Here is a 24840-nt window from a genome sequence, read left to right on the forward strand (position 1 = left end):
GCCGTTCTGGCCACTCCGGAATATCTATAAATAGAGGTTTTGAGCAGTTGAGGAGATGAGTTTTTTTAGAGAGAAGTTCTAGAGAGAAGGGCTCTGGACTAGAAAGCTTACTTTTGAAGGATTGAAGTTTCGGGCGGAGCTTCGGAAAGGGAATTCCTCTTCTTGGCTATCCTGATCCAATCTTCAGGTAAGGGAAGCTAGGTCTTGCTGATTTTGGTTGTAAATGAGTTTTAGAAACTCATTTGTTGGTTGATGTTTGATGGTTTTTAGTTGAGATTGCTAAAAATAGAGTTTTGGGGTTTTAGGGGTTTTTTTTTGAAGAAATTTGGGTTTTCTTTGATTTATGGTTGCATGTGTGAAAAGGTGGTGTTTTTGAGCTGTGTGTTGAAAATGTAGTATTTTAAACGGATTGCATGTGCTGGATATGTGGAACTTTGCAGGTTTTGGGCAAGATTTTCGAACTTGGTGGGTTGCTGCTAAGCTTCACGCTGAGCGCCGTTCATCGCGTCGGGCGTGTGACCAGTGGCGGAACTTGAAAAATATTTTCAGGGGTGCCAGATTATTTTTATGGGTGCCAGATTATTTCCATATATATATAAAATTATAAATTAATTTTTTTATTAATTAAAAAATAATAGAGTTTTTCTTTTTTTAACTTAATTTTTTTAGTTTTATTATAATTAATGATATAATAATATATAAATATAATATTAATATATATATATTAATATATATATATATATATTAATATATATATATATATATATATATATATATATATATATATAATTTAGAAAAGTTTGGGGAAGTCGTGGCTCTCCCCTGTTCCTATGAAGATCTGCCACTGCACGTGACCACCTGAGGACAGCATCTAGGCAAGCCCGCCGGGCGAACTTGAGGATGTTAGCCTCTGCATGGCCCACGTCAGGGGTGACTTGAACCGCGCTGGGCGCGATATCAGTTGTGACATGTTTTTGGGTTCCTGGCATGGCGCTGGGCGCGACCATTGTCGCGCTGGGCGTGGGGACTCCTTGGGAGTCTCTGCCTTTGGGGCGCTGGGCGCAATTTGAATTGCGCTGGGCGTGAGACCTTGGGAAGGTCTCTGCCTTTCCCGCGCTGGGCGCGGGTTTAGGCACGCCGGGCGCGTGAGACTTCTTAGAGTCTCTGCCTGGGATGCGTTGGGCACAATTAGTATTGCGTCAGGCACGTGTGAGCCTTGGGCTCTCTGGCTGGGTCCCGCTGGACGCGGGCACCCTTGCGCCAGGCGCGCTGGCCCCCTAGTGTTCTCTGGTTGTACCGCGCTGGGCGCAACCATGAGTGCGCCGGGCGCGGAGATGAGATTTAACTATATGCTGTTAGATGTTGTTTTATGCTGCGTATGAGCTGAAATTGATGAATATGTTGTGCTGAATAGTTGATAATGCTGAATTATGATGTTGAACTGTAATTGATGAATATGCTGTGTTGTGTTGTGCTGTAAGTTGTTTAGCTGTGTTGTAAGTTGTTTAGCCGTGATGTGCTGTGCTGTAAGTTGTTTAGCTGTGTTGTGCTGTACTGTGAGCTATGTTAGCTGGGCTGTGAGTTGTTTGGTTGTGCTACGTATTGATGAGCTGTATGTTGATTATTGCCTCTATGCGGTGCTGTTATTGCCGTTATGCGGTGCTGTTATTGTTGCTATGTTGTGTTGTGTTGTGCTGCATGCTGATATAAACTGTTGTAGGCCGTAAGGCTAAGCTGTTGTAGGCCGTAAGGCTGAGCTGTTGTAGGCCGAAAGGCTGAGCTATTGTAGGCCGAAAGGCTAAGCTGTTGTAGGCCGTAAGGCTGAGTTATTGTAGGCCAAAAGGCTGAGCTATTGTAGGCCAAAAGGCTGAGCTATTGTAGGCCGTAAGGCTGAGCTATTGTAGGAGGTCTCCGAGCTGATATGCGTGACGACGCATTGTGTTTTATTGCTGTTTATGCTGTATAGCTGATGAGTTGTATGCTAATGAAGTGAGATGTGTGTTGTCATAGCCACTATTGTGGTGCTATTATAGTTGATATGTCGGTGCTGTTATAGCCACTATTGTGGTGCTGTTATAGCCGCTAAGTCAGTGTTGTTATTGTTGAATGTTGTGGTATTTTAAGCTGATTTTGTTAAGCTGATTGATGTGCTGATAGCTGAAACTGTTTACTATTCACATATTTATATATGTATGTTGTTTCTTTTCACTAGCTTACCCTTTGTTGTTTCCATGTGGTTTGGACTGCGATGATCATACTATGTATGGGAGCAGGGCAGGGTTAGGTTGGTGTTTGCTGAGGAGAGTCTGCAGCTAACAGATGGAATTTTTATTCTTTTGATGTATTTAACTACTTAGTTAGCATTTGCTGGATGTATTTTTGTACACTCTGATTCTAGACAAATTTGGACCTTGTATATATATATATTCTAGATCTTATATGTATATACTTGTTCGTTTCTGTGTAGTATTATGGTGTGCTGTGTTTAGGGGTGGGTAGATGGACCCGGGTCCGCGGACCGGTCCATAAGCCCGCGGATTTCGCGGATAACGGATCCGTTTTTTTCAAATACGTATGATTATGTCTAATTTTTGAGCCTGGCCCGTTAAGTCCGCGGACTTGGCGGATTTAATCCGCGGGCTCACGGGCTAGTCCGCGGACTTCACATTTAATATTTTTAAATATTATGATTTTAATATTAAGTTGTGAATTTAATTTTTTAAAATTATTATGACATTAAAATTATGTTTAGTTGGTATATATTTGTCATTTGAATGATTTTTATGACATTTTGATGCTTTTATTATTGAAAGTTTGCTACTATTATTTAAGTATTTGTAATTATTTTTATTTTAATATTTTAATATTTAGTATTTTAAACCATTTTAACTATTGATAAATTTTAGTATGATAAAATTTAGCTTATAAATAAAAAATATTTTTTTCTTCTAATTTTATGTATTTTTATTTTTAAAATTTTTTTTTATTTTAATCATTATTTAGGCCCGCGGACCGGTCCGTTATCCGCGGATTTTGGCGGGCCAGATACGGACTTAAAAAATAAGTCCATTTATTTTACGGACCGGACTTATCCGGCCCGTATAAAACGCGGGTTTTACGGACCGGGCCTTAAACGGGCCGGACCGATCCATATACCCACCCCTAGCTGTGTTGTGTGTATTGATCAGGCGGGTCGTTACAGTTTCAACCACCGATGATACAAAATTGTCACTTTTTTTGTTATTTCTTACTATTATTATCATTAGTATCGTTGTTACTATTATCACATCATTTTTGATACTATCAAAATCGATATTATTATTAGTATCATTATTGTTAATGGTAGATGATAGAAATCATCATAATAATAATGGTACATAGTAATATTATTTATAGTTTTTTAATTTAAATTATTTATTTTAATTTAAAGATTATTATTAATTATTCTCATACTCTTGAATTGTTCTATATATAATAACTAAAATTATATAACTTAAATATAGGATAATAAATCTTAAAAAAGTAAAAATGTGAATAACTTATATTTAAGATAACAAAACTAATAGAAAATAAAATAAAAGTATCAAAACGTAATCCTTTTATTTATAAAACGAAATGACTTAATGGCTGAGTTGTTAAATTTTGTTTTGTACAAAAAGTAGTTAAATAAAATAATTAAGTACAAAAATTTGATACTGGTGTGAAATATAAACTGATGCTCTCTATGTACGGTCATTCTCTTTCTGCAGCACACTCTCTTTTGTTGCTATAAATCTAGTATGATTTCGATTGTTTAATTTTTCATAATAGATTGATCAAGTGTTTATAGGAATGATAAAAGAAATAGGATCAATTATATACTACATAACTTACTAATAATTTGCTCCAATATGGAGCAAATTGCCAATATTTTCCGGTGCTTAATTATTCCAAAAAAGAGGATTATAATAATAAGTATTATATTACTTAATAACTTTATATTAAATGTGAATTTGTAAATTCAACCGTTAGACTGAAAGTTCATATCACTTTATATGTTTATATCAAATTTTGTTAGATTAAAAGTTTATATCAAGTGTTTATATTTTAACATATTTTGAAATGTATATATTACGTCAATTTTATTTTATAAGAATGAAATATCAAATTATCTTGAATTAATATAAAATTTTATATATTTTTTTTTATAAAGATAGGATAAATTATAAAGATGGTTACAATGAGAATTGAACCTAAGTTCTCATGTTTTTAACTACTCCAACTCCTCCTCACTCAACAACTAGGCTAACCCTAGTGCTCCTATAAAATTATATATATATATAATATAAGGATAAAGAACTTTTAATCTAACGATTAAATTTATAAAATTCACATTTAATATAAAATTATTAAACAGTGTAATATTTAGTAAAAATTACACCGATATTATTATAACTTTTTCGTGTATATATATATATATATATATATATATATATATATATATATATATATATATATATATACTGCCAACTGGAAGCTTTATTCGTTGAGAAAATTGGGATGGCCCCATGTTCGAAGGAAAACAAATGGGGGTAGTTTGGAGCTCATTTGAGTCACTACTTTATTTTCGTAAATTTTTGGTATGTACTTTTCAAAGCGTTTAAACTTTAAATTAGTATCTACCTTTCATCTCAGAGACATTTCTGCAGTTAATTATAAATTCCAGAAAGGTGGATTCGTTTTCAATGGAGGCACGTCGTTTTATATTACACACATGTCGATCTTGGCCGACAAAAAATATATTATAAAAGTCTTAAAATAATGAGGAGATGTGTCCGAATATTTAAACCTTGTGATAACTACAGGGTCCAAATCTCTTGACCATCCAAAATGTTCTTTCATTTAGGAAAAAAGTAACAAATTGACAGATGCTATCACTCATTTCAATTTATGCTATGCTATGGTTTCTTTGATAGAGAAAAAATACATAAGAAATAAGGTAAAGTGAGTGAAAATAAGTGAAATTATTTGATTCTATTGGGTGAGTAGTAGTTGTTGGCTAGTTGCTACTATGCTAAGTCTCAGAACTGTCACAGTCACAGCAAATAACCACATAAATATGATGATCATATTTGGTACATATTGAATAAATTAAAATACATTCTTTTCAATTTTCATAAATGTTTTGCATTATTTGATACGGTTGATTAAGAGATTATGGCCTCCACTGACCCTGTTTTTAGCCAATAAATTATAAAAATGTCGCAAACTAATAAGATAAATGATTTCTCTCTTGCGAGTATTAGGAAAGATGACTAGCCACTAGATAAATTACATATAACTATTTTCTTTTCACACATTAGTTATTCAATGAAAAAGTAATTTGATGAAAGATGAGTTGATAAATATCAATAATTTTAAGATAATTGTAGAAAATTAATATAATTTAAAAAAAATCAATGCTACTTAAATTAATCAAATTTTTTTAATTTATAAGAATCAACTAAAAGAGTTTTATATACACAAAAATACTAATATAAATATTAAAAATATTGTTTTAGACAAACATCAATCCATTATACTTTTAAGGACTCAAGGCAAGATTTTCTTGGTAGATTCCTTTAATAAGTTTCTATTTTATCTTTTTTACCTTTATTTAATAATAAAAAATAATTAACCATTAAATTAGTCTAGTAATTAAATAAAAAAAATTAAAAATTAGAAATATGAAAGCTTAAATTCAATTCTCATTACGATTATATATATATATAACTCTTTTATAATAAATATGTTTTTTTATTAATATTTTAAAAGATTCTGAATATATATTTAATTTATTCTATTTTTGAGATATTTAAAAAAAAACTATTCTTTTTTACTCTGTCTACTCTCGCTCCTTCTCTTTTGTAACGTTGTTTTATATTTATGTTTTTTTTAAGGGTGCTTTATATTTATGTAATCACTCCTAGTTTGATTCTTCTTTTTAACTTTATTTTCTTTTAATTTTTCTCTCACTCGTCACTCCTCAACTTTTGCTTTCTTGATTCCATTATTTTTTAAATCTTAATTTTTCACTCTATTTTTAATATTATATATTTATATAAAATTATAATTTCTTTTAAGAGCATTTTGAAAGATATGATTTGTTGATTTGACGATAAATGATCAATTAGAAATAATATGAATTTTGTTATTGTCAAAAAAAAAAATTCTATATTTCATGTTTTTTAATTCTTAAAATATTTTAAAAATTACTTTTCAGTAAAAATATATTTCTTGGAAGTATTTTTCATAAGAGAAAATATATTTTTTTAAAATTAAAATATATTTCTAAAAAATATTTCTTAAAAGAGTTAGATCGAAAGATATTTGAAAGTGAGAAAAAAAAATTTAAAGAAAAATTATTAATCAATGAATGTGTATTTGACAAATGCACTAAAAGACATAAACCCTAAATCTTAAACATAGTTTTAAAAACTGGACCGGTCATCAAATCGATTAGGGTACTGGGTCAGTAGGTCAAAGATTGAACCGCATGACTCGGTTTTTATTAATATTTTTAAAAAATATTCATGTTAAATATATTTTATATTTATAAATTTCAATAAATTCATATCCTATTTTAAATTTCAGTTTTTATCTTATTTAAAATTATCTTTATTTTTATTTTGTATAAAGAAATACATAAAAAATTACATGTTAAACTGTATATTAATACAAATTAAAAATATAAATAATATGTATATATATAATATGCTTACAATTGATATTACAAAATAATATATGTAATATCTACATAGATATTATATTATTAAATACATAATTTAGAATTAATAATATATTATAAAATTTATTTAAGTTGCATATATTATAGATAAATATATTAGAATAAGTAGTTATTTTTATGCTTAATAAGACTCTTTGCTTTTCCATTAACAAATTCAATTCTCATTGTTATTTTTGTGGTTTGTGGTTCTTTAAAAAAAATATTAAAAAAAAATTGTGGTTGAATCAGTTTGACCTACCGGTTCACTGGTCAAACCAGAAAATTGACCGGTTCAATCCAGTTTGAAACAGGTCGAATGCATAACCGATTCAACTTAAGATTCGGACCGATTGGACCACCGGTTCCCGGTTCAACCGATCTGACCAGCCGGTCCGATCTAAGTTTTTAAACACTGATCCTAAACATAATCTAACCCACTAATTCAAATATACTCTAGATTAATTTTGATGAGATTTGGATTTTGAAATTTGACTAGTATATTTTAAGTATGAGTTTTGGTTATGATCATCCATCTTAACCTAGTTTGGTTTCTTGCATTATCTTAAAATATATATAATTTTTTAATGTCTATATATTAATAATAAAACTTTTTTATTTAATAGATATATTTTCTATAACATGATATTATATTTATAAATATATTATTTATTTTAAAATATATGTTAAAAAATACAATTTAATTTCTGTTTTATTTTATATTTTTTTATTCTACCATGTATATATATAGGAGGGATTTATTTATTTCAAAAATAAGTCTACTTACATTTACTTCACTCAATAACTCGTATTTTATATTAAATTTTAAGAATTTGACCATTGAATTAAATTTTTTTAATAAATAGATCAAATTTACAAATTTATAAAAAAAACTTAAAAATTATTTGATGTTTTGTTTCATTAATTAAAACTAATATATAAAATATTTTTATGATTATCTTTAAAAAAAAAAAGTTTTGACATTATTTTGTCCCATGTACCTAGATTTTAATTGAATTTGATTCTATTTAAATAACTGGCAAAGAAAAAAAAACTTCAGACTAAGCAGTGATACATGTAATTTAATATTATATTTATAATAAAATTTGAATAAATAAATAAATCTAATGAATTTATTTTAATAAAGAATGTTTTTATAAAAAAAATATTTATATACTCAGGAATATATTATTATAATTAAATATAAAAATATTTAATTTCTAGGAATAATGTGTGAATATTATCAAAAAAAATTGTAAATAATTAAATATATTTTAATTATTTCTAAAAATTATGATTTTCAGAATTTATAATTATCATAAATTATGATTAATGAATATAAAAAAACTAATCCCTATCAAACGTTTCCTAAATGTAATTTTTTTCCAAAATCATTTGTATCATGTGCAATATATACAATTTTATTTCATCAATAACATGTATCACCAATGATATTATTGAATGTGTAGGTCAATTATAGATGGTTGTTATAATTAATTAATAGTTTTAAATTTAAGTCTTAAATATATAAATATGATAAAATATTTGAAGTAACATATTTGTCATCTTGCGTAATAAAAGTATTATCTAGGTCAAACATAATTGTTTATTATAAAAGATACATGTAGTATTTATTAAAAAAAAAAAACTTAAAATAATCAATCCCCAAAATTAAATTATGAGACTTTGTTTTAGGAAATCAATCCCGTTGATTAACGAGGACATCTGTGATCTGTGCATATATATAATAAGAAAATGCATGCATGTATCCAGAACTTCTCAAATTCAGTGATGGTGATGCATTTGTGTATCAATCAAAACCACTCCCATACGAACCTCACAACACAATCTTCCTTTTTGATATAACTATTATTCAAAATCCCAGTAAGGTGGAAACCCTGGAAGTTTCTTTTCTCCCACCAACCTATCCAACACAACATCCCATATATACCTATTTGAGTCAGAAATATGCCTATTGCAAATTCCTCTCATTTTTGTTTCTCTATCTATCTAGAAATTTGCTGACCACAGCATCCCGTCACCCAAGAAGTAGTGGGGTCAAGATGGGAATTTTGGGGAAATAAGACCCCTTCCTGTGAAGTACTAAAGTACTAAAAACACCAACATGGCTTCAAATAAGTCTTATCTCTTATATAAGTAGTCAAATGTTAGATTTCTGGTTATATATAGAAAAACATTTCCTTAAATGAATATTCGAATTTTAAAGAATTAATCTTTAATTTTAGGTTAAGAGATACTTTATTAGTTTACCAAAATAAGTAAAATAGCAAACAATAAAATTTGCAAAATAAATTATAAAAACATTTTTATAAAAATTGAAATAAATTTACTAAACATTTTGCCCATGCATATGTAGCAATAAAGGAAAATTGAAATTATAATAAATTTTATAATTTGTATACAACAAAAAGAAGAATAAGAAAAAAAATAAGATAAATAATGTAATGAAAAATATATAATAAAAAAATCATCTATCAAAATTATAATAATATTAACAGAGTCCTAACTTAATATCATGTACATGTAAACAATATAATGTAACAGTAACTAAACAGTAAAAATACAGCACCGGGAATGTACGCCTGGAACTAGAGTCTATATATATAGTTAATGTTTTCCTTACGAATAGTGTTTCTCGTAATTTATATATATTTTTACACTCATAGTATCCTTTATATTATAGGTCAAGTCAATTACCTCAGACACATAGAGAGAGACGTAAAAGAAAAGAAATAGACAAAAAAAGACAAAAAAAAAAAATGTGATGAAAAATTATGCGAAAAAATAATGATTTTTATTACGGCTTAATTAGTTAATTTGTCCTGCTCAAACCTTAAACTGGGTTAAATGTTTCCAGGTCCCATCGATGGACAAGCATAAAAAAAGAAAAAGAAGGAACACTTGCATCATATATTAACCGCAAATTTGGCTTCTAATTGTTTTTCACATGTGTATATATAAATGGTTAGTGGTTACTCAATGTAGTGTGAAAAGATGATCTATGAATTTTTAGATAGTTAATGCCGACAAAGCAAAGTTTCAGCGTATCTTTTGATCATACGCTGCAGATAGTCACCAACACTGACAATAGATATCCATGGACCACTTCAAGTTTCAATATCACTTCAAAAGGTCTTCTATAGCATTTACTGCAAAAGTTAGCCAGCGAAGCCAAGTCATGGTACACAATAAAGACCATTCATTAATTCGAGGTGATAACAAAGGTGGACTTAGAGTGAAGGTGAAGCTGAGTTTATTTTAGGCAATTATAAGATTTTATTTTTAAAAAAAAGTATTATGTTTTTGTTGATCATGATTAATTAAGTTAAGTGCCTCTGATATTGGAACCAATCAAATGCAAGATTCATGGAGTGCTTAGCCGGCAATTCAGCATTATATCATAGAATTGAAGGGGTGCATGTGCATGACATATATATATATATATATATATATATATGATCTTCAATTCTTCATCATAGCCCCTTGATTATATTAAGAAAAATGGAGAAGTTAGGTCAAGGTTCATGTACATTTGATAGGCAAACCAAAATTTGAGTTTGCAATGTAAATTGTGATAAACATAAAAGCAAAATGAAAACCCAAAAGTTAGGGAATCAAGTGCGAGAGAACGGCCATGCATGGTGCCTTGGTCAGAGGTATTTCTACCACTTTCAAGAAAACCATGATATAAGTGGGTGCCATCAAAAAATTCTCCAAATGGATGGACTAAAACGAAAAATAGACTAGTGTGGGGACCCACACACATGCCAGAGATTTGCCACCTTCAATGGTTCTAAGGCGTGTCAAAAATTCCACCCTTGCTCACCACCTATCAACTTAAACTCCCAATTCTCACCATTGATTCAAGCTTTTCAATATTATATTGTCTCTCTCTAAAGCATGCCACTTTTCTTTTTCAATAAATTCCTCACCTATCGTTCAACTACATGTGCCACACTTCCACTCAACTACTCTCACTTTGACTTCGCTCTATTTAACCCATTATTATTATTTTTCTCCCAAACTATCATGGCTCCTTGCCTTTAGTTTCTTTTTTTTTTTTTTTCCCTCTAGTTCAATTCCCCAAACTCTTATAAGTAGTGCCAAACCAAACCAAGTACAAGCAGAACAACAACACACTTTTCTTTCTCTTTTTACTTTTTCGTAGGCACATCACGCGCCAACTTCAACAGATACTGAGAAGAGATGAATCCTGATCAGTTTCAGAAGAGTAGCATGTTCATAGAAACCCCTGAAGCTTTTGCTGATGGTGGCAAAAACTTCGACGATGATGGACGAGCCAAAAGAACTGGTACACATACATATACCTTAGTAATAGTATATTAACTATAATAAAAACTCATATATATATATATATATATACGAGTTAATCACTTATACACTATCAGTATAAAGTTTTTTTACACTGGCAACCAATTATATCTCTTAATTGTGTCATGTCACTGATAAAAATAAATGTGTTTATAGTGGCATGATACAATTAAGAGATATGATTAGTTGTCAGTATAAAAAACTTTACACTGACAATATATAGGTGATTAACTATATATATATATATATATATATATATATATATATATATATATATATGATATACCTCATAGTCATACATATGGGTATACAATGATCATATCATGAACCGTCAGTATTTTTATCATATTATCTAGTCATAAATTGTTATGAAGATAAATTTGATGATTTTGAATACAATTACTTCAAAGATTATATTCATATTCAATGGTCAAGTAATGATCACGTAAAATAATTTTACATAACAACTGATCAAGTATCATTAAAGTAAAAAAAATTACTATAAATAGTAATTTAGTGATTTATGATTGAATAACGATGTGAATCAGTATTTTTTTTATATCTATCATGATTTTTATTTAGTTGTAACATGTGTTATGGTTGTGATTGAAGGAACATGGGTGACTGCGAGTGCCCACATCATAACAGCAGTGATAGGATCTGGAGTGTTGTCACTTGCATGGGCAATTGCACAAATGGGTTGGGTGGCTGGTCCTGCAGTTCTCTTTGCCTTCTCTTTCATCACATACTTCACCTCCACTCTTCTAGCGGATTGTTATCGTTCACCTGACCCTGTTCATGGCAAGAGAAACTACACCTATTCCGACGTTGTCAGATCTGTCCTAGGTAAAAGAAATTAACATTTGACTTCATTCAATTCGTTAGTTGTCAGATAATATGTTTGTTAATAGTTACTACTGAAACTTGAGCATTCAACCTTTACACATGAATATAAATAAACTTGTCATTGAATGCAAGTAGCACCTTTGACTTATTTTAATAATTTGTGGTAGGGGGGAGGAAATTTCAGCTGTGTGGATTAGCTCAGTATATAAATCTTGTCGGTGTAACAATCGGTTACACAATAACAGCTTCAATTAGTATGGTGTAAGTTTCCATATATATTATCTAAACGTTGGACTAACGGTGGTACGTATAATATATGGTGTAATAATAAATTGTGTTTTCCAAACCAATTAATCAGGGCGGTGAAAAGGTCAAACTGTTTTCACAAACATGGTCATCATGTTAAGTGCTATACGTCCAACAACCCTTTCATGATCCTCTTTGCCTGCATCCAAATCGTCCTAAGTCAGATACCGAATTTCCATAAGCTATGGTGGCTCTCCATTGTTGCAGCAGTCATGTCTTTTGCTTATTCCTCCATTGGTCTCGGCCTCTCCGTAGCTAAAGTGGCAGGTAAATTAGTAGTCAAAGTATATAATCATGGTTTTGACTTTTACATGAATTTATTATAAAAATAACAATAAGATATGGTTGTGCGGTTGATGGTGAAGGTGGCGGAGAACATGTACGGACATCCTTAACGGGGGTGCAAGTTGGGGTGGACGTTACAGGATCCGAGAAGGTGTGGAGGACGTTTCAAGCTATTGGTGACATTGCCTTTGCTTACGCTTACTCTAACGTCCTCATCGAGATACAGGTAACTATATATTGCCTATGCTTTGCATAACAAAAGCCTCATGCATGCCTACAAATATAAAGCATATATGGGAATATATTTCCAAATGGAATTAACCTTTACGAATAACTATATTGCACACAGAATATATGTCACGATCTTATAAAACTACTTTGCTGTATCTGCACCATGCATTAACACAGATAGATCTACTAAATATCTAGGTGAATAAGTACATGTGAAACATTAATTTTCATACTTACATGCTGGTGAGCACTAGCACTATATATAGGTATTATTGGTCCTTTGTTCTTAGGGATCATGATTGCATGCATGCTTAATTCAAGAGAGCCGAGGCAGTATGGTAGGTAGGGTACTAGCCAATTGGTGGCATATTGGCCACTTGGCGAAGTTCATCGAATCGAAACTCTTATTTGCTATTGACTAAAAAACTTCTATTTAAATTGCTGCTACTCTATGCGGGACACACAGAGCTTAGTCCAAATTAAATTAGCGTTCCCGTTCTGATGGTAATGGATTCGTAAGGAATGTTTCTATTCTACGGGTTAAGTCAGTGAACTGAAAGATATTCTAAAAATTATCGAATTAATTGGAGAAATTAAATACGAGATGCGCAAAATTTATTTACATACTCGTGTAAACAGTTGGATGATACACTTGTTCTATTATAAGATTTTTTGAACGATCTACATCTACTCTAAAGTATAATAAATAATTTATATACTTTTTTATAATTAACATGTCTTTAATGGAATTAGATATTATATAATATTGGCACGTTTTGTCAAATACAAGTCATTCTTATTCATTAAAGTGCTAGAATCTATTCTAATCGAAACTAATGATTCTTGATCTTATCTAATTTTTTTAGTGGAAAGCAGAAAAGATAAAGGACACCTTTTTATCAAGGAAAAGATGCCAAGTCATACGGACGCTCATTATTTATTTGCACACTTTACCACTGACATGTAGCTAGTGCTTCACTAGAATTCCTTAAAAAGTGTTTATCATACAATTTGCCTTTTTAAAACCAAACTAGTAATTGAACAGTAAAACACACTAATTTAGGATTAAATGATTTATTTGTAGTTAAATTGAGATCAAATCGATAAAAGTTAAATATATTTTTAATTTATTAAATAATACATCATTATAAATATATAAAAAATAATAATTTAAAATAAAAAGGATATTACATGTTTTGCTGGATAAAATAGTTAAATAATAACAACTCACTTTATTTCTCATGAGTAATCTGACTTGAAAATAGTATTAGAATTATAAAATAAAATAAAAAAATCAAACATATTTGGGGGGTCTTATTAGTTCTTTACTAGTTTTGACCGGTTTGGCCAAAAATGTTTATGTAAAAAAGGCGAAAATAAAATCCTATAAAATTGTAGTGATACTAATTTAAAAAGGATTTCGTATGTGAACATCACTGGAAATTAACTTAAGCGAAACAAATTTGAAGTTATGAATATGGCACATTTCGAGGTGTCTGTCCATTATGTCCAAGAAGGATCACTATTCATTGGAAAGTAGTTTTTATCATCAACGACAGGCAGATCGCAATGATATTTTGCTTCAACACGTACAATAATGGGGTCTTTGCAATTGCAGGATACCCTGAAATCAAGCCCTCCGGAGAACAAGGTCATGAAAAGAGCAAGTTTGATTGGCATCTTGACTACAACCTTGTTTTATGTGCTATGTGGCTGCATAGGTTATGCAGCATTTGGAAACGATGCACCAGGAAATTTCCTCACAGGATTCGGATTCTACGAGCCCTTTTGGCTAATAGACTTTGCCAACATCTGCATAGCCGTGCACTTAGTTGGGGCATATCAGGTAAATAACTTGAATCATACATATTTCCTACTTCTGCGGTCTATGGCATGCGTGCATCGTGTTTTAATTTTATGCTGTATTTGTCAGGTCTTCTGCCAGCCCATATTTGGGTTTGTAGAAAACTGGAGTAAGGAAAGATGGTCCAATAGCCAATTTGTAAATGGGGAGCACGCTGTGACCATTCCATTATGTGGAACCTACTATATGAACTTCTTCAGGATGGTGTGGAGAACAACATATGTCATCATCACTGCTTTGATAGCTATGATGTTTCCATTCTTCAATGACTTCCTAGGCCTCATTGGTTCACTGTCCTTTTGGCCATTAACCGTTTACTTCCCCATAGAGATGTACATTAAGCAAACCAAGATGCAAAGGTTTTCCTTCACGTGGACATGGCTCAAAATATTGAGCTGGGCTTGCTTGATCGTTTCGATTATCTCAGCTGCTGGTTCCATCCAAGGCCTCGCTCAAGATCTCAAGAAATACCAACCCTTCAAGGCCCAGCAATAATAAATTGTTCCAAAGTTCTGCATTGCTTTCTTTTCTAAGTCACTTTGTTTTAATAAGTTCCACCATGTGCATGGATAATGTATTGTTATCAAGTGCTTATGAAAGAAAGAACATAACACCCAGCTGCATTGTATAAATGTCAAAAGAATAATTCCAAGATGTATGAAAGTTTGCAATATCATTTAATATTGTCATCTTTGGTACAGTTACAACATTTATCCACTCGATTCAGGGAAGTATTCACTAAACTTGTATCTGCATCAAACGCATGTAAAAAGCATAGTCAAAATTCTTGAAAGAGACGTTATTCAAATTCACTAACTGGTCAAGAAATCCTGTAATGGAACAAATATAATGAAGTTGCAATCAACAAATATCTCTAACCTTGATTCATAAGTCAGAGGAAAACAATCTAACCTTCAGATGGCAAAACCAATCCATGAAGAACCAGGCATTTAAATCAGAACGCAGAGACTTCTTCCAACAAACTCCATTTCTCAACTGTCCTTTATATTCTAAGTCAATCTAGTCCAATAGGAATGTCCAACAATTGTTCTGCATGTTTATTTCCACAAATATTATAAATGGAAGAAATCAATAAACCAAATTCTAATATGGTCGGTTCTTTATTTAGTAACAAATGCTCTTTCGATAATCTTCTTTCTTCAATAGCAGAGCAAATGCTCTAATCTTTCTTTTGTCATTCCCTCTAAATCCTTTGAGAGTTGAAACAAACAAACAAACAAATCCCCAATGTTAAAGCTGCAAGGCAAGGCTTGGCTATCATTTTGTGATTCTGTTTTTACTGCAATGGGTGTCATGGAGGAGAATAACACGATGCTTCTCTTTTATCGATATTGTTCTTCCCCATCATGCAATGACACTTATGCCCATTCTACCAAACTTTTTTTGGACTGGGTCGTATAAGTTCAATGGTAGAAGCACAAATGCATGGTAAAATAAGATAAATAAATATTCTTGCATGTCCAAGAGGAGTAAAGCATACACAAATTTGCTTGAGTTAAATATGTCAAGAGACGTTGGAAACCCCTTTGACTGCTTAACTTCTACAAGCCACAAAATAGAGCTCATTCCCTTCACCTAAGCTTTCTGTGAGATTGAAAGGCATACATCTTGGACATGATGAGAATCTTTTAAACATGGGATGCTACGTTGTATTGATAAGGGTTCGGGTTCAAGATACAAAAATCTAAGTTCCGAGTGCGTTAATATAAATTTTAAAAACATATATACATATATAAATAAAATTAATATAAATATAACTTGATTGTATAAATTATATTAAAAAAAAAAAAAACACTATACATAATTTATAACAATTTCAGTCTCATCGTTTCCTTGCCCAGTAAAAAAAATGTCTCTAAAGCCAATTCATAAAGAGAAAGAGAAGCGACATCAAGAATATTAGTCCAATTAAATGATTATCATTAATCCCCACCAATATCTCACATCTTACTCTTACCCTCATTGTAGCTTATTCTTTCATGAGATGAGACAGATTTTTGTGTATAAAAACTTAAATTCTTTAACTCTCTTAAGATTGGGCCTATTTCCTCGTATAGAATAGATAAATATGAACATGTGTTCCAATTTCTCTCGCAATGAAAATACCAAAGAAGGTTGTGAAAGGAGTTTCATCGCAATGGATTTAAGTTCAGAAATTGCAGCACTGTATATCTTTCGACCTATCTTTTAAGAAATCAAATTGGAATCAATTTCGATCTATCTTTTAAGAAATCAAATTGACCAATATTAGTATTTATCGGACCTGGGATACGAACCCAGTACATACCCAAAATACTACTTATATATACCCAAATTAAGTACCCATTTTTTTTGTTTGAAAAATGTTTTTTAAATATCCATGAGTACCAGGTACAGGTATATAAAATCCCATAAAGGCAAAGCTGGGGTATAGTCATATTTCTACAAGATATATTTTACAATTTATACCACATGCCTACTAAATATTGCATCATGAAGAAAATTAAGCAGAAAAGCTGAATTACAACTGTCAGCCTAAAGAAACAAAATGTATTAGTGTATTACCCAAATAGAGTATCAACCAGACTCCCTCTCACTCATCACAAATGCCTGAATAAGACTTTGGGCAGCATGAGTTTGCTCTGGGGTTCCAGATATTATAATTTTTGTTTCCACAGCTCCAGGCTTTGGATCAGTGATAGTAATATTTGCATCAGAGATCTGTGTGGATCACATAGTAAATGTCAAAATCATCAATTATACAATGATTTCATCCATAATCACACCATCCAACAAATTATGTTCCAAATAAAATAGAAAAGGGGGGTAACATACTAATTTGCAACAAGATTTTCATTTTTTTTTTTCACTTCTACCTTGTCTATTGGGGCCAGGGGTTTCTTTATCTTCAATGACTAACAGGCAGAAGAAACATGTACAGTTTCTCACATCAACAACACCAAAGCATTTCACAGTGTATGACAAAGAATATAATACCCCAAAATTCTGATGTCCTATCAAAATATTTGAAGTTTATGATGGATTTGAGATGTGAAGTCAAAAATTAGTGATAAATAAATAAATAAATACGTATTTTGTAGGATAAGATATTTTAGGGTTTGACAAAGAAAACTTTAAAGATTTTATATTATTTTGAATGGATTTTCATGTTTTGATTGCTGAGTTTTGAACAACAAGAAGATTTAAAACTATTTAATTGATTTAATTTGAGAAAATTTTTTATTAGGAAGTAAAAATTTAAGAGTATTAGGTAAAAGAAAATTGCCAAAAAGACCAAATTTGCTTTAAGTTTAAAAATAAAGAAACTTAATTGAAAATAAATAATAAAAACTTAATGGGACCAAAATTTCACATGGTGCAGACTAACGGAACAAAAATGCAATTATGCCTTTTATCTACAATGTTGAAAGATGTCCCTTTTGTGGGTTCCTTGAGAATTTGTAAACACACGAGCATATGCAAGAAAATATTAGTGCGGGTGTGGATGTATGAGTGGCACAGGCAACTATTTAGAGTGTAAAGCACAAAAAATAATCTAACAGACATAAAATCTACAAAGTTAACATCATAAATTATCAGACGCAGTGGACTCACCTGAAGTATTTGTTTCAGACATTCACCATCTTCCCCATATATTACAGGCACCAGTGCTCGAGGAACAACAACTTCAACAGTCGTACTTGTGATAATTGGTTGGCTCCCTCTGCGTGGAATAAAAAAATCAACAGTATTAGATAAAGAAAGAGGGAACATAGAATTTCAAAACTAAAAACAAAATAATAAAGAAAATAAAGTTATTGACAGTGATACTGTGATAGACACACCCTGCAAATGCTGAAATTCTCCTGGGAGGACCTCCTGGAAAGTCTGGCATGCCAATGGGTGCACCACCTTCAAGTATCCCCTAGAAACCAGATATCCAACATAGGTAGGCATATCAGTGTGTAAAATGAGCTTTTCCTTAAAACATTATGGTTTCACATAACTAAAGATTGACATGTCATTACTTCTGCAATTTTACATTTGGCAGAAACAGAGCGGCTAATATGGCCTGGATAATGGGATATTGGCCCAAAGTCCAGTCCTCTTCTATTGACCAATATTTATCAGAACAAGGCTTCTATCAACCTATCGCTGAATCCTGTCAACTGCCCAGTGCCTCAGGATTTAAAAAGAGTAAATTACATTAACACCTCCATAGCTTCTATATTTCTCTCACTGTCTTTTTAACATTTACAGTAACCTACCTTACGGAGGTCACAGTGTAATGTTCTTCAAACAATTAAGGGAGATTAGTGTAGGGGTAGAAAAAGTAAAGGGTGTGTGCAATCTCATAAAACCTCAAGGTGTGTCTATATAAAAAAAAAATAGTAAGTGCCTGCCTAGAATTGATCTATGTTGCAACTTCTTATGCTGTATATGTAAATAAACAGATAAAATATAAATTTTAAGACTGTAACTATTCTATAAAATTCTTGTTAGATATCTGTTTAGAAATCACACAAATCACAATTGAAAGAAAACCCTTATATAATAAGAACCTTTAAACAGTTTAGAGTTTAAAAGTAATACAACACCTACACTTGAAAAAACCCGTTTTATCAAATATATTATATTATTATTAGATACACATTTATTTTGAGTTTTGACACCAATTAAGCTTGTTAGATCACTCTTCCGGTCCTCCGTCCCTCTTATCCATTTCAAATTTAATTTTAACAAGACTAACTTAAGCATCTAGCGCAAGGAGTTGATTGTAATTTAAATGACATGTAAATATGCTGCAAAGGCAGAGGTTAAGCCAAAATTAGTACAAACAGAGTAATAATAGTCCAAAACCTGAGGACCCCAAGGCTTCCTTTCAGATATGTGAGGAGGAAGGCCGGGTCTATGTATATTATTCAAAAAAGGAGGGCGGTCATCAAGATGAAAACCCATATGTGGTGGTGGAGGCCCTAGGTCAGAATACATTCCAGGAGGTGAAAGTCCACGCCTTCCTAGATATGGTGGAAACGGAGGGAGTTGATCCAGAAATGGAGAATTCAAAGGATAATTAGCAGATGGATATGAATCGCGGAAGAAATGATGTTTTAATCTAGTGGTTATTTGCAAAAGAGCATCATGCACTGCCTCAATTTCTCCATTTACCTGTCAGAAATTAAACAAGTTGAGCAACAATGATGTGAAACATATATTACAGTTACTCTTTACAAGTTTTCATATTTTAAAAATAATTTTTTACATTTTTAATACAATAAAAAAATTTCTTTGTATATATATATGTAATCAAAAAAACATTTAAATATTTATCTCCTATATAGTTTAACATCAAATTTTTATATGATATTCATAAGAAAAAAACTTCTTTCAAAAACATTAAACACAATGAAGCATGATCCATGTGGTTTCTCAATTATTTTTTCTTAATGTTTTCTAATTATTAATTTTTTTATGTGGTCTAATTATAATATGCATTACTTATTACATTTGAAGTTATATCCAATGAAGATTATAACCAATATAATACATGTTATGTAACAATTAGTTTGACAATTCTGTAAAATAATAAAATCAAATGCATGAATGACTATGAGAATGTTTGGAAACCCATTACCTTTTTCATATTTCAATGCAAAATGTAAAAGGAGAGAAAGAGTTGAAGTTGAATGTAACGGATATGCCAACACACACTATAGCATACAAGACCAAAAGGGTTAAAAAACAAAAATTAAAATTAATAAAAATTAAAAACAACCTATTTTAATAAAATAAGTTATGACATCTTTAACAAGTATAGAAGTAATAGATTTTTCAGTCAAAAAAATACAGTATATTAAAACATAAAGAAAATAAATAAAGGCAATTTTGCCAAAAAGAGGGGGCAATAGTTCAGTAGAATAAAATGCGAATACATATTAATATATAATAAATTAGATATATTAAGGACAATGAAAATATAATAGTATATATAATGGTGAGAAGAGTGAAATTTTGTGTAGATCTATCCCTGGTTTTCCATAATATAGTGGTTGATTGGAGGAAAATAGAGGGAGGGGATAGATTTTTATAAACTTTTGTTGTTTAGTTCTACTTTTAGGAGGGGGGAGCAAAACCCCTCCTCGTCTAATTTTAGCTCCCCCTCCAATATTGCAGGATTAGGACCAAATAAAAAAAGACCAATCATTCCTCCCCTCCCCTCCTCTAAACCAAATAAAACTTCTAGCCCCTTTAGTAATCCTCTCTTCCCATTCTTTGAACTAAACAAACCCTGAGAAAACAAAATTATTCTGTCATAAATTTAGGAATCCATGGAGAAGAGTTTAATTTGATCTAAATAATTAGATGATATCAGCATTATTATGTAAATAATAACCATATGGGATTAAACGGAAGATTTTAAATTTACAAAAATATCAAAGTCAATAAAAACTGCACCTGAATTACTTCTTCATCTTCAGAAGCACACTTAGGAACCTTATCCTTTCCTAATATACGAATATGGGCCCCTGATTTCTTCCTCATTTCAGTTATGATGGAACCACCCTTGCCAAGGAGACAACCTATTTGATTGGAAGAAACCAGAAACCTTGCTAATATAGTATGCTCTTTGCCATCAGGTATAGCCTTGGCTATTCTAGTTTGCACACGAAATACAGCCTCTTGCACCGGGGATACTCTATCATCTGGGTGCTGCAAATATTAATCTAACATCAATTGAAAACAAATGTGGTTCTATAACAATAGCAAGATGGGAAAATGGAAAACTTGGCACCATACCGCTGGACCAGATATAACAACAACACAGTCTTCTGAATCTGGAGGGCCTTCTACAACCTTGATTTCACTTGCTGTCTCTTGCTGAACTGACCTTATGATTGCCCCACCTTTACCAATTATATTTCCTACCCTATCCGCAGGACACAATAAACGAAAAGTAAGCATTTCCTGTACAGGCCTTGTGCGACCATGGATGGCAGCTTCATGAAATTTGGTAATCAAAGGGGGGGCAGAATGAAAAGAAGAAATATCATGAGGCCCAGCAGGAAAAGAACGGTTGTGTGATGGGAATTGCCCAAATGAATGAGTTGATGGCCCTGTAAAATTTGCAGACATGGACTCGTGATCCCGAGGTGGATTTTCCAAGAGCTGTTGAGAAACAGATTGAAGAGCTTTCCTGACAACTTCTACACCCCCTGTGATCTACATCATAGCACACATATGTAATTAATGTTTAAAGGTAAAAAGCATGAACAGGTCTTAAAATGAGTAACTAATAAGCACCAACATAGCAGCTATAGAACCCCTTTTCTGCACATCAGCCAAGAATTATATGTCACTAAAATGCATAGATGCAAAACACACATACAGTAGCAATGAAATTAACTCCTGGATTTCAACAGCTAATTAACCACATGTTTGGATATGTGGTGGAGTGTCCATAATGCATAAAGCAACAAAATTTTGCTTCAATTAGAACATGAAAACATAATCAATATCCTTTAGCGTAAGGCCACCCCAAACACAATAAATTAAAACATAATCAATGTTGTTTATCGCCACCCCAAACACACTATAAATAACATTTGTCAAAAGCAAACATTTCAGCATGACATTTTCTACTTCCAACAAAAGTCCCAACGGTAATTTAACTAAATAGAGCTCCCAGCCAGTTGATTAAATCACACTGGACCAAAAAGAGATAACAGTATTCCCCTTGTCCCCTTTCGGTTCAGTGTCACAAACATTTACCTGCACTGTCTCATCAGAAGCCGTTGCACACGCCGGAAGTTTGTCCTTAGGAAGGATCCGAATCTGTGCCCCGCTCTCAGCTGCCATTCTCTTTATCACACTGCCACCCTTTCCTAGGAGGCAACCAACTTGAGTAGTAAGAACAAGTAACCTAAGAACAATGCAAGAAGATTTATTGTTTTCTTCATCCCCCTCAGTTGCCTCCTCTACTCCCTCGACTATCCTCTCAAAAACCAGTGAGATAGCCTTCCGAATAGCCGAATTACCCTTCTCGGAATTACCCTTGTCACTCTGCGAATCTTCCACTGGAACAGAACCTTTAACTTCATTACCATCCCCATTGCCACCATCCTTCTCCTCCTCATCCTTCCCCTCATTCCCAGCCTCATCCTCATTAACCTCCCTTCCCTTCCCAGCAGTATCTTCTTCAGCCTCTTTATCAGAACCTGATATAGTAATAACCCTTTCATCGCACCCAGACACAGCTTCCTCAATCTTCACCTTCACACCGGTCTCTTGGCGAATTTGCGATATGATAGCACCACCTTTGCCAATAACACCACCTATTCTAGAAACGGGACAGAGCAAACGGAACACCACGCTCCCCGGAGAAACATCCAACGGCGAAAAACCGCCTGAAGATTTTTGGCGTTTCCCTTTCCCATTCGACTCCGCATTTGGCCTCTTAGAAGACGCCATTGCAACTGGCACAAACGACGAGACTAATATATCAGTTTAACGCAACTCATCGATAGAATCAAGTAATGTAACTACGAAGTAACAAATCGTGTGACCTTATTCAATCATGCGAGTATGTGAGGTTATACAATTTAAATAGAGAAATAAACGAAGAAGAATGAAAGTTTTAGTGTCGAGATCTGCGTATGTTCCATACCTTGGAGATTCACGCGGAGACAAAACAGCGACGGCCTCGACGATGAAGAGCAGAGAACGACGGAAGACGTTGGAGAAGAATTCTTTCTCCACCCTTGCAGTGTGACCTAAGCAGTAAGCTCTCAGAACAGAAGTTAGAAGTGCCAACGGGCCACTTCTACTCGTCCAGCCCAAAATCATTAATTGGGCCCCCACTTTTACTTGCTACATACATTCAGCCTAACATATCATTTATATTTATTTTAATATTCTTTAATCTCTTATCTATTCAAATATATAATTTCTCATATTTATTTCAATATTCCTTAAAAATATTACCTATAATTAAAAATAATTTTGTATTACAACATAAAATATTTATCATAAATTTAAAATATAATTTATATTCAAAATTATTTATTTATTACAAATTCTAATGCATCATATAGTCATGAATATTTATTATTATATATCTTATAAAACAAATAATTATCTTGTATAGTGCATAAACTAAAATATTAATTTAAAATTTAATTGAATAATATATATAATTTAAAATAAATTTAATAAAAAAAGTCAATGATTAAGGAATCATACTCTTATCCATACTTTAAAAAACTAGGTAATCTACCAAATACCAACTATCTTGACTCGTGTTAATTCACACACATGTATAACTATAATTATAATACACTATTTTACATCTCACAATTCGAAAACATAGTGCAAGACTGCAACTGATAACATATCCAAATAAAATCATAGTACACTTACACGATGTTTGTTTTAAATGATTTTAAGAAGAAAATTGTATAAGATGGAATAATTTTCTTGGTTGTAAAATGATGGACGAGAGAGTAGAGAAGGAAAAAAAATTGTGCGACTCATAATTAAAAAATAAAAATCTCAACCGTACGAGAGATTTTGTAGTAAAACTTGCCAAAAAAAAATTATGACTCTCTTAACAATAATCTACTTCTTTTTTTTACTGAACTAAAAAGTTTAAATGAATTAAGTCTTGAAACCCATCAAGATTAAAGCAGATCTAAAACTCTTTGAAAACTTAAAAGAGATATTTACAAGCAAGAGTTTTACATTAATAAATTTACATCTTTTTGGGATATGAGTGTGTTTCTTATTAACTAAATATACTTTGTTAATATTTTTTTCTCTCTTAGAAATATATTCACTTCTCATTCATCATCTCTTTTCTCCAGCTTCTCACTAATGGACTTCATTCTTCTAAAAATCTTTCATTATCCTAGAAAACATTAAGGTGAGATATCAAATCTTACAAGATCAAGTAGATATTTATTACAACCTTTTGGCCACAAATGACAACGAAAGCATCTGTCACAAAAGTGATTTATAAATGTTCCATAGGGAACATCTTTGAAACCATAAAAATAATTATGGCAGAGTGTCTTGTTTCTTGCCACTTTTTTGTTTTATTGCATTTGGCATGTTCAAACAATCGTTTTGTTTGATGCTTTCTTAGAATAGTGGATTGAAGCCTAACTCAACCCTACAAAATCGGCTTGTAAGGTAAGGGTTGCTTTCCACTTATATA

At 31.8% G+C, this 24840-nt stretch overlaps 2 protein-coding genes across 5 annotated transcripts; one reads left to right on the plus strand and one right to left on the minus strand.

Annotated features, from left to right (window-relative positions):
• Positions 1 to 10711: 10711 nt before the first annotated feature.
• LOC109797333 (amino acid permease 6) lies at positions 10712 to 15316 on the plus strand. Its single transcript, XM_020357341.3, has 7 exons — positions 10712 to 11075; positions 11708 to 11941; positions 12109 to 12202; positions 12300 to 12514; positions 12613 to 12758; positions 14382 to 14609; positions 14697 to 15316. Exons 1-7 carry the CDS (start codon positions 10970 to 10972, stop codon positions 15120 to 15122), a joined length of 1449 nt encoding a protein of 482 aa, XP_020212930.1. The 5' UTR covers positions 10712 to 10969; the 3' UTR covers positions 15123 to 15316.
• LOC109797331 (RNA-binding KH domain-containing protein RCF3) lies at positions 15219 to 23443 on the minus strand. 4 transcript variants are annotated; one of them, XR_002239691.3, is made up of 10 exons: positions 23293 to 23442; positions 22398 to 23101; positions 21426 to 21848; positions 21084 to 21338; positions 19488 to 19796; positions 18473 to 18552; positions 18243 to 18351; positions 17193 to 17348; positions 15540 to 15677; positions 15219 to 15377 (listed from the first exon to the last, which is right to left on the minus strand). XR_002239691.3 is itself a non-coding variant. In XM_020357340.3 (8 exons), exons 2-8 carry the CDS (start codon positions 23094 to 23096, stop codon positions 17205 to 17207), a joined length of 2019 nt encoding a protein of 672 aa, XP_020212929.1. In that variant the 5' UTR covers positions 23097 to 23101; positions 23293 to 23442; the 3' UTR covers positions 17020 to 17204. The 4 variants fall into 4 exon arrangements, 1 of the variants encoding a protein (XP_020212929.1); XR_002239692.3 differs by having other exon boundaries at positions 15507 to 15677; XR_002239693.3 differs by lacking the exon at positions 19488 to 19796 and having other exon boundaries at positions 23293 to 23443.
• Between the last annotated feature and the right edge of the window lie 1397 nt (positions 23444 to 24840).

This window comes from Cajanus cajan, chromosome 6 (assembly GCF_000230855.2).
Source record: "Cajanus cajan strain Asha chromosome 6, NIPB_CcT2T_4, whole genome shotgun sequence".
NCBI lineage: Eukaryota > Viridiplantae > Streptophyta > Magnoliopsida > Fabales > Fabaceae > Cajanus > Cajanus cajan.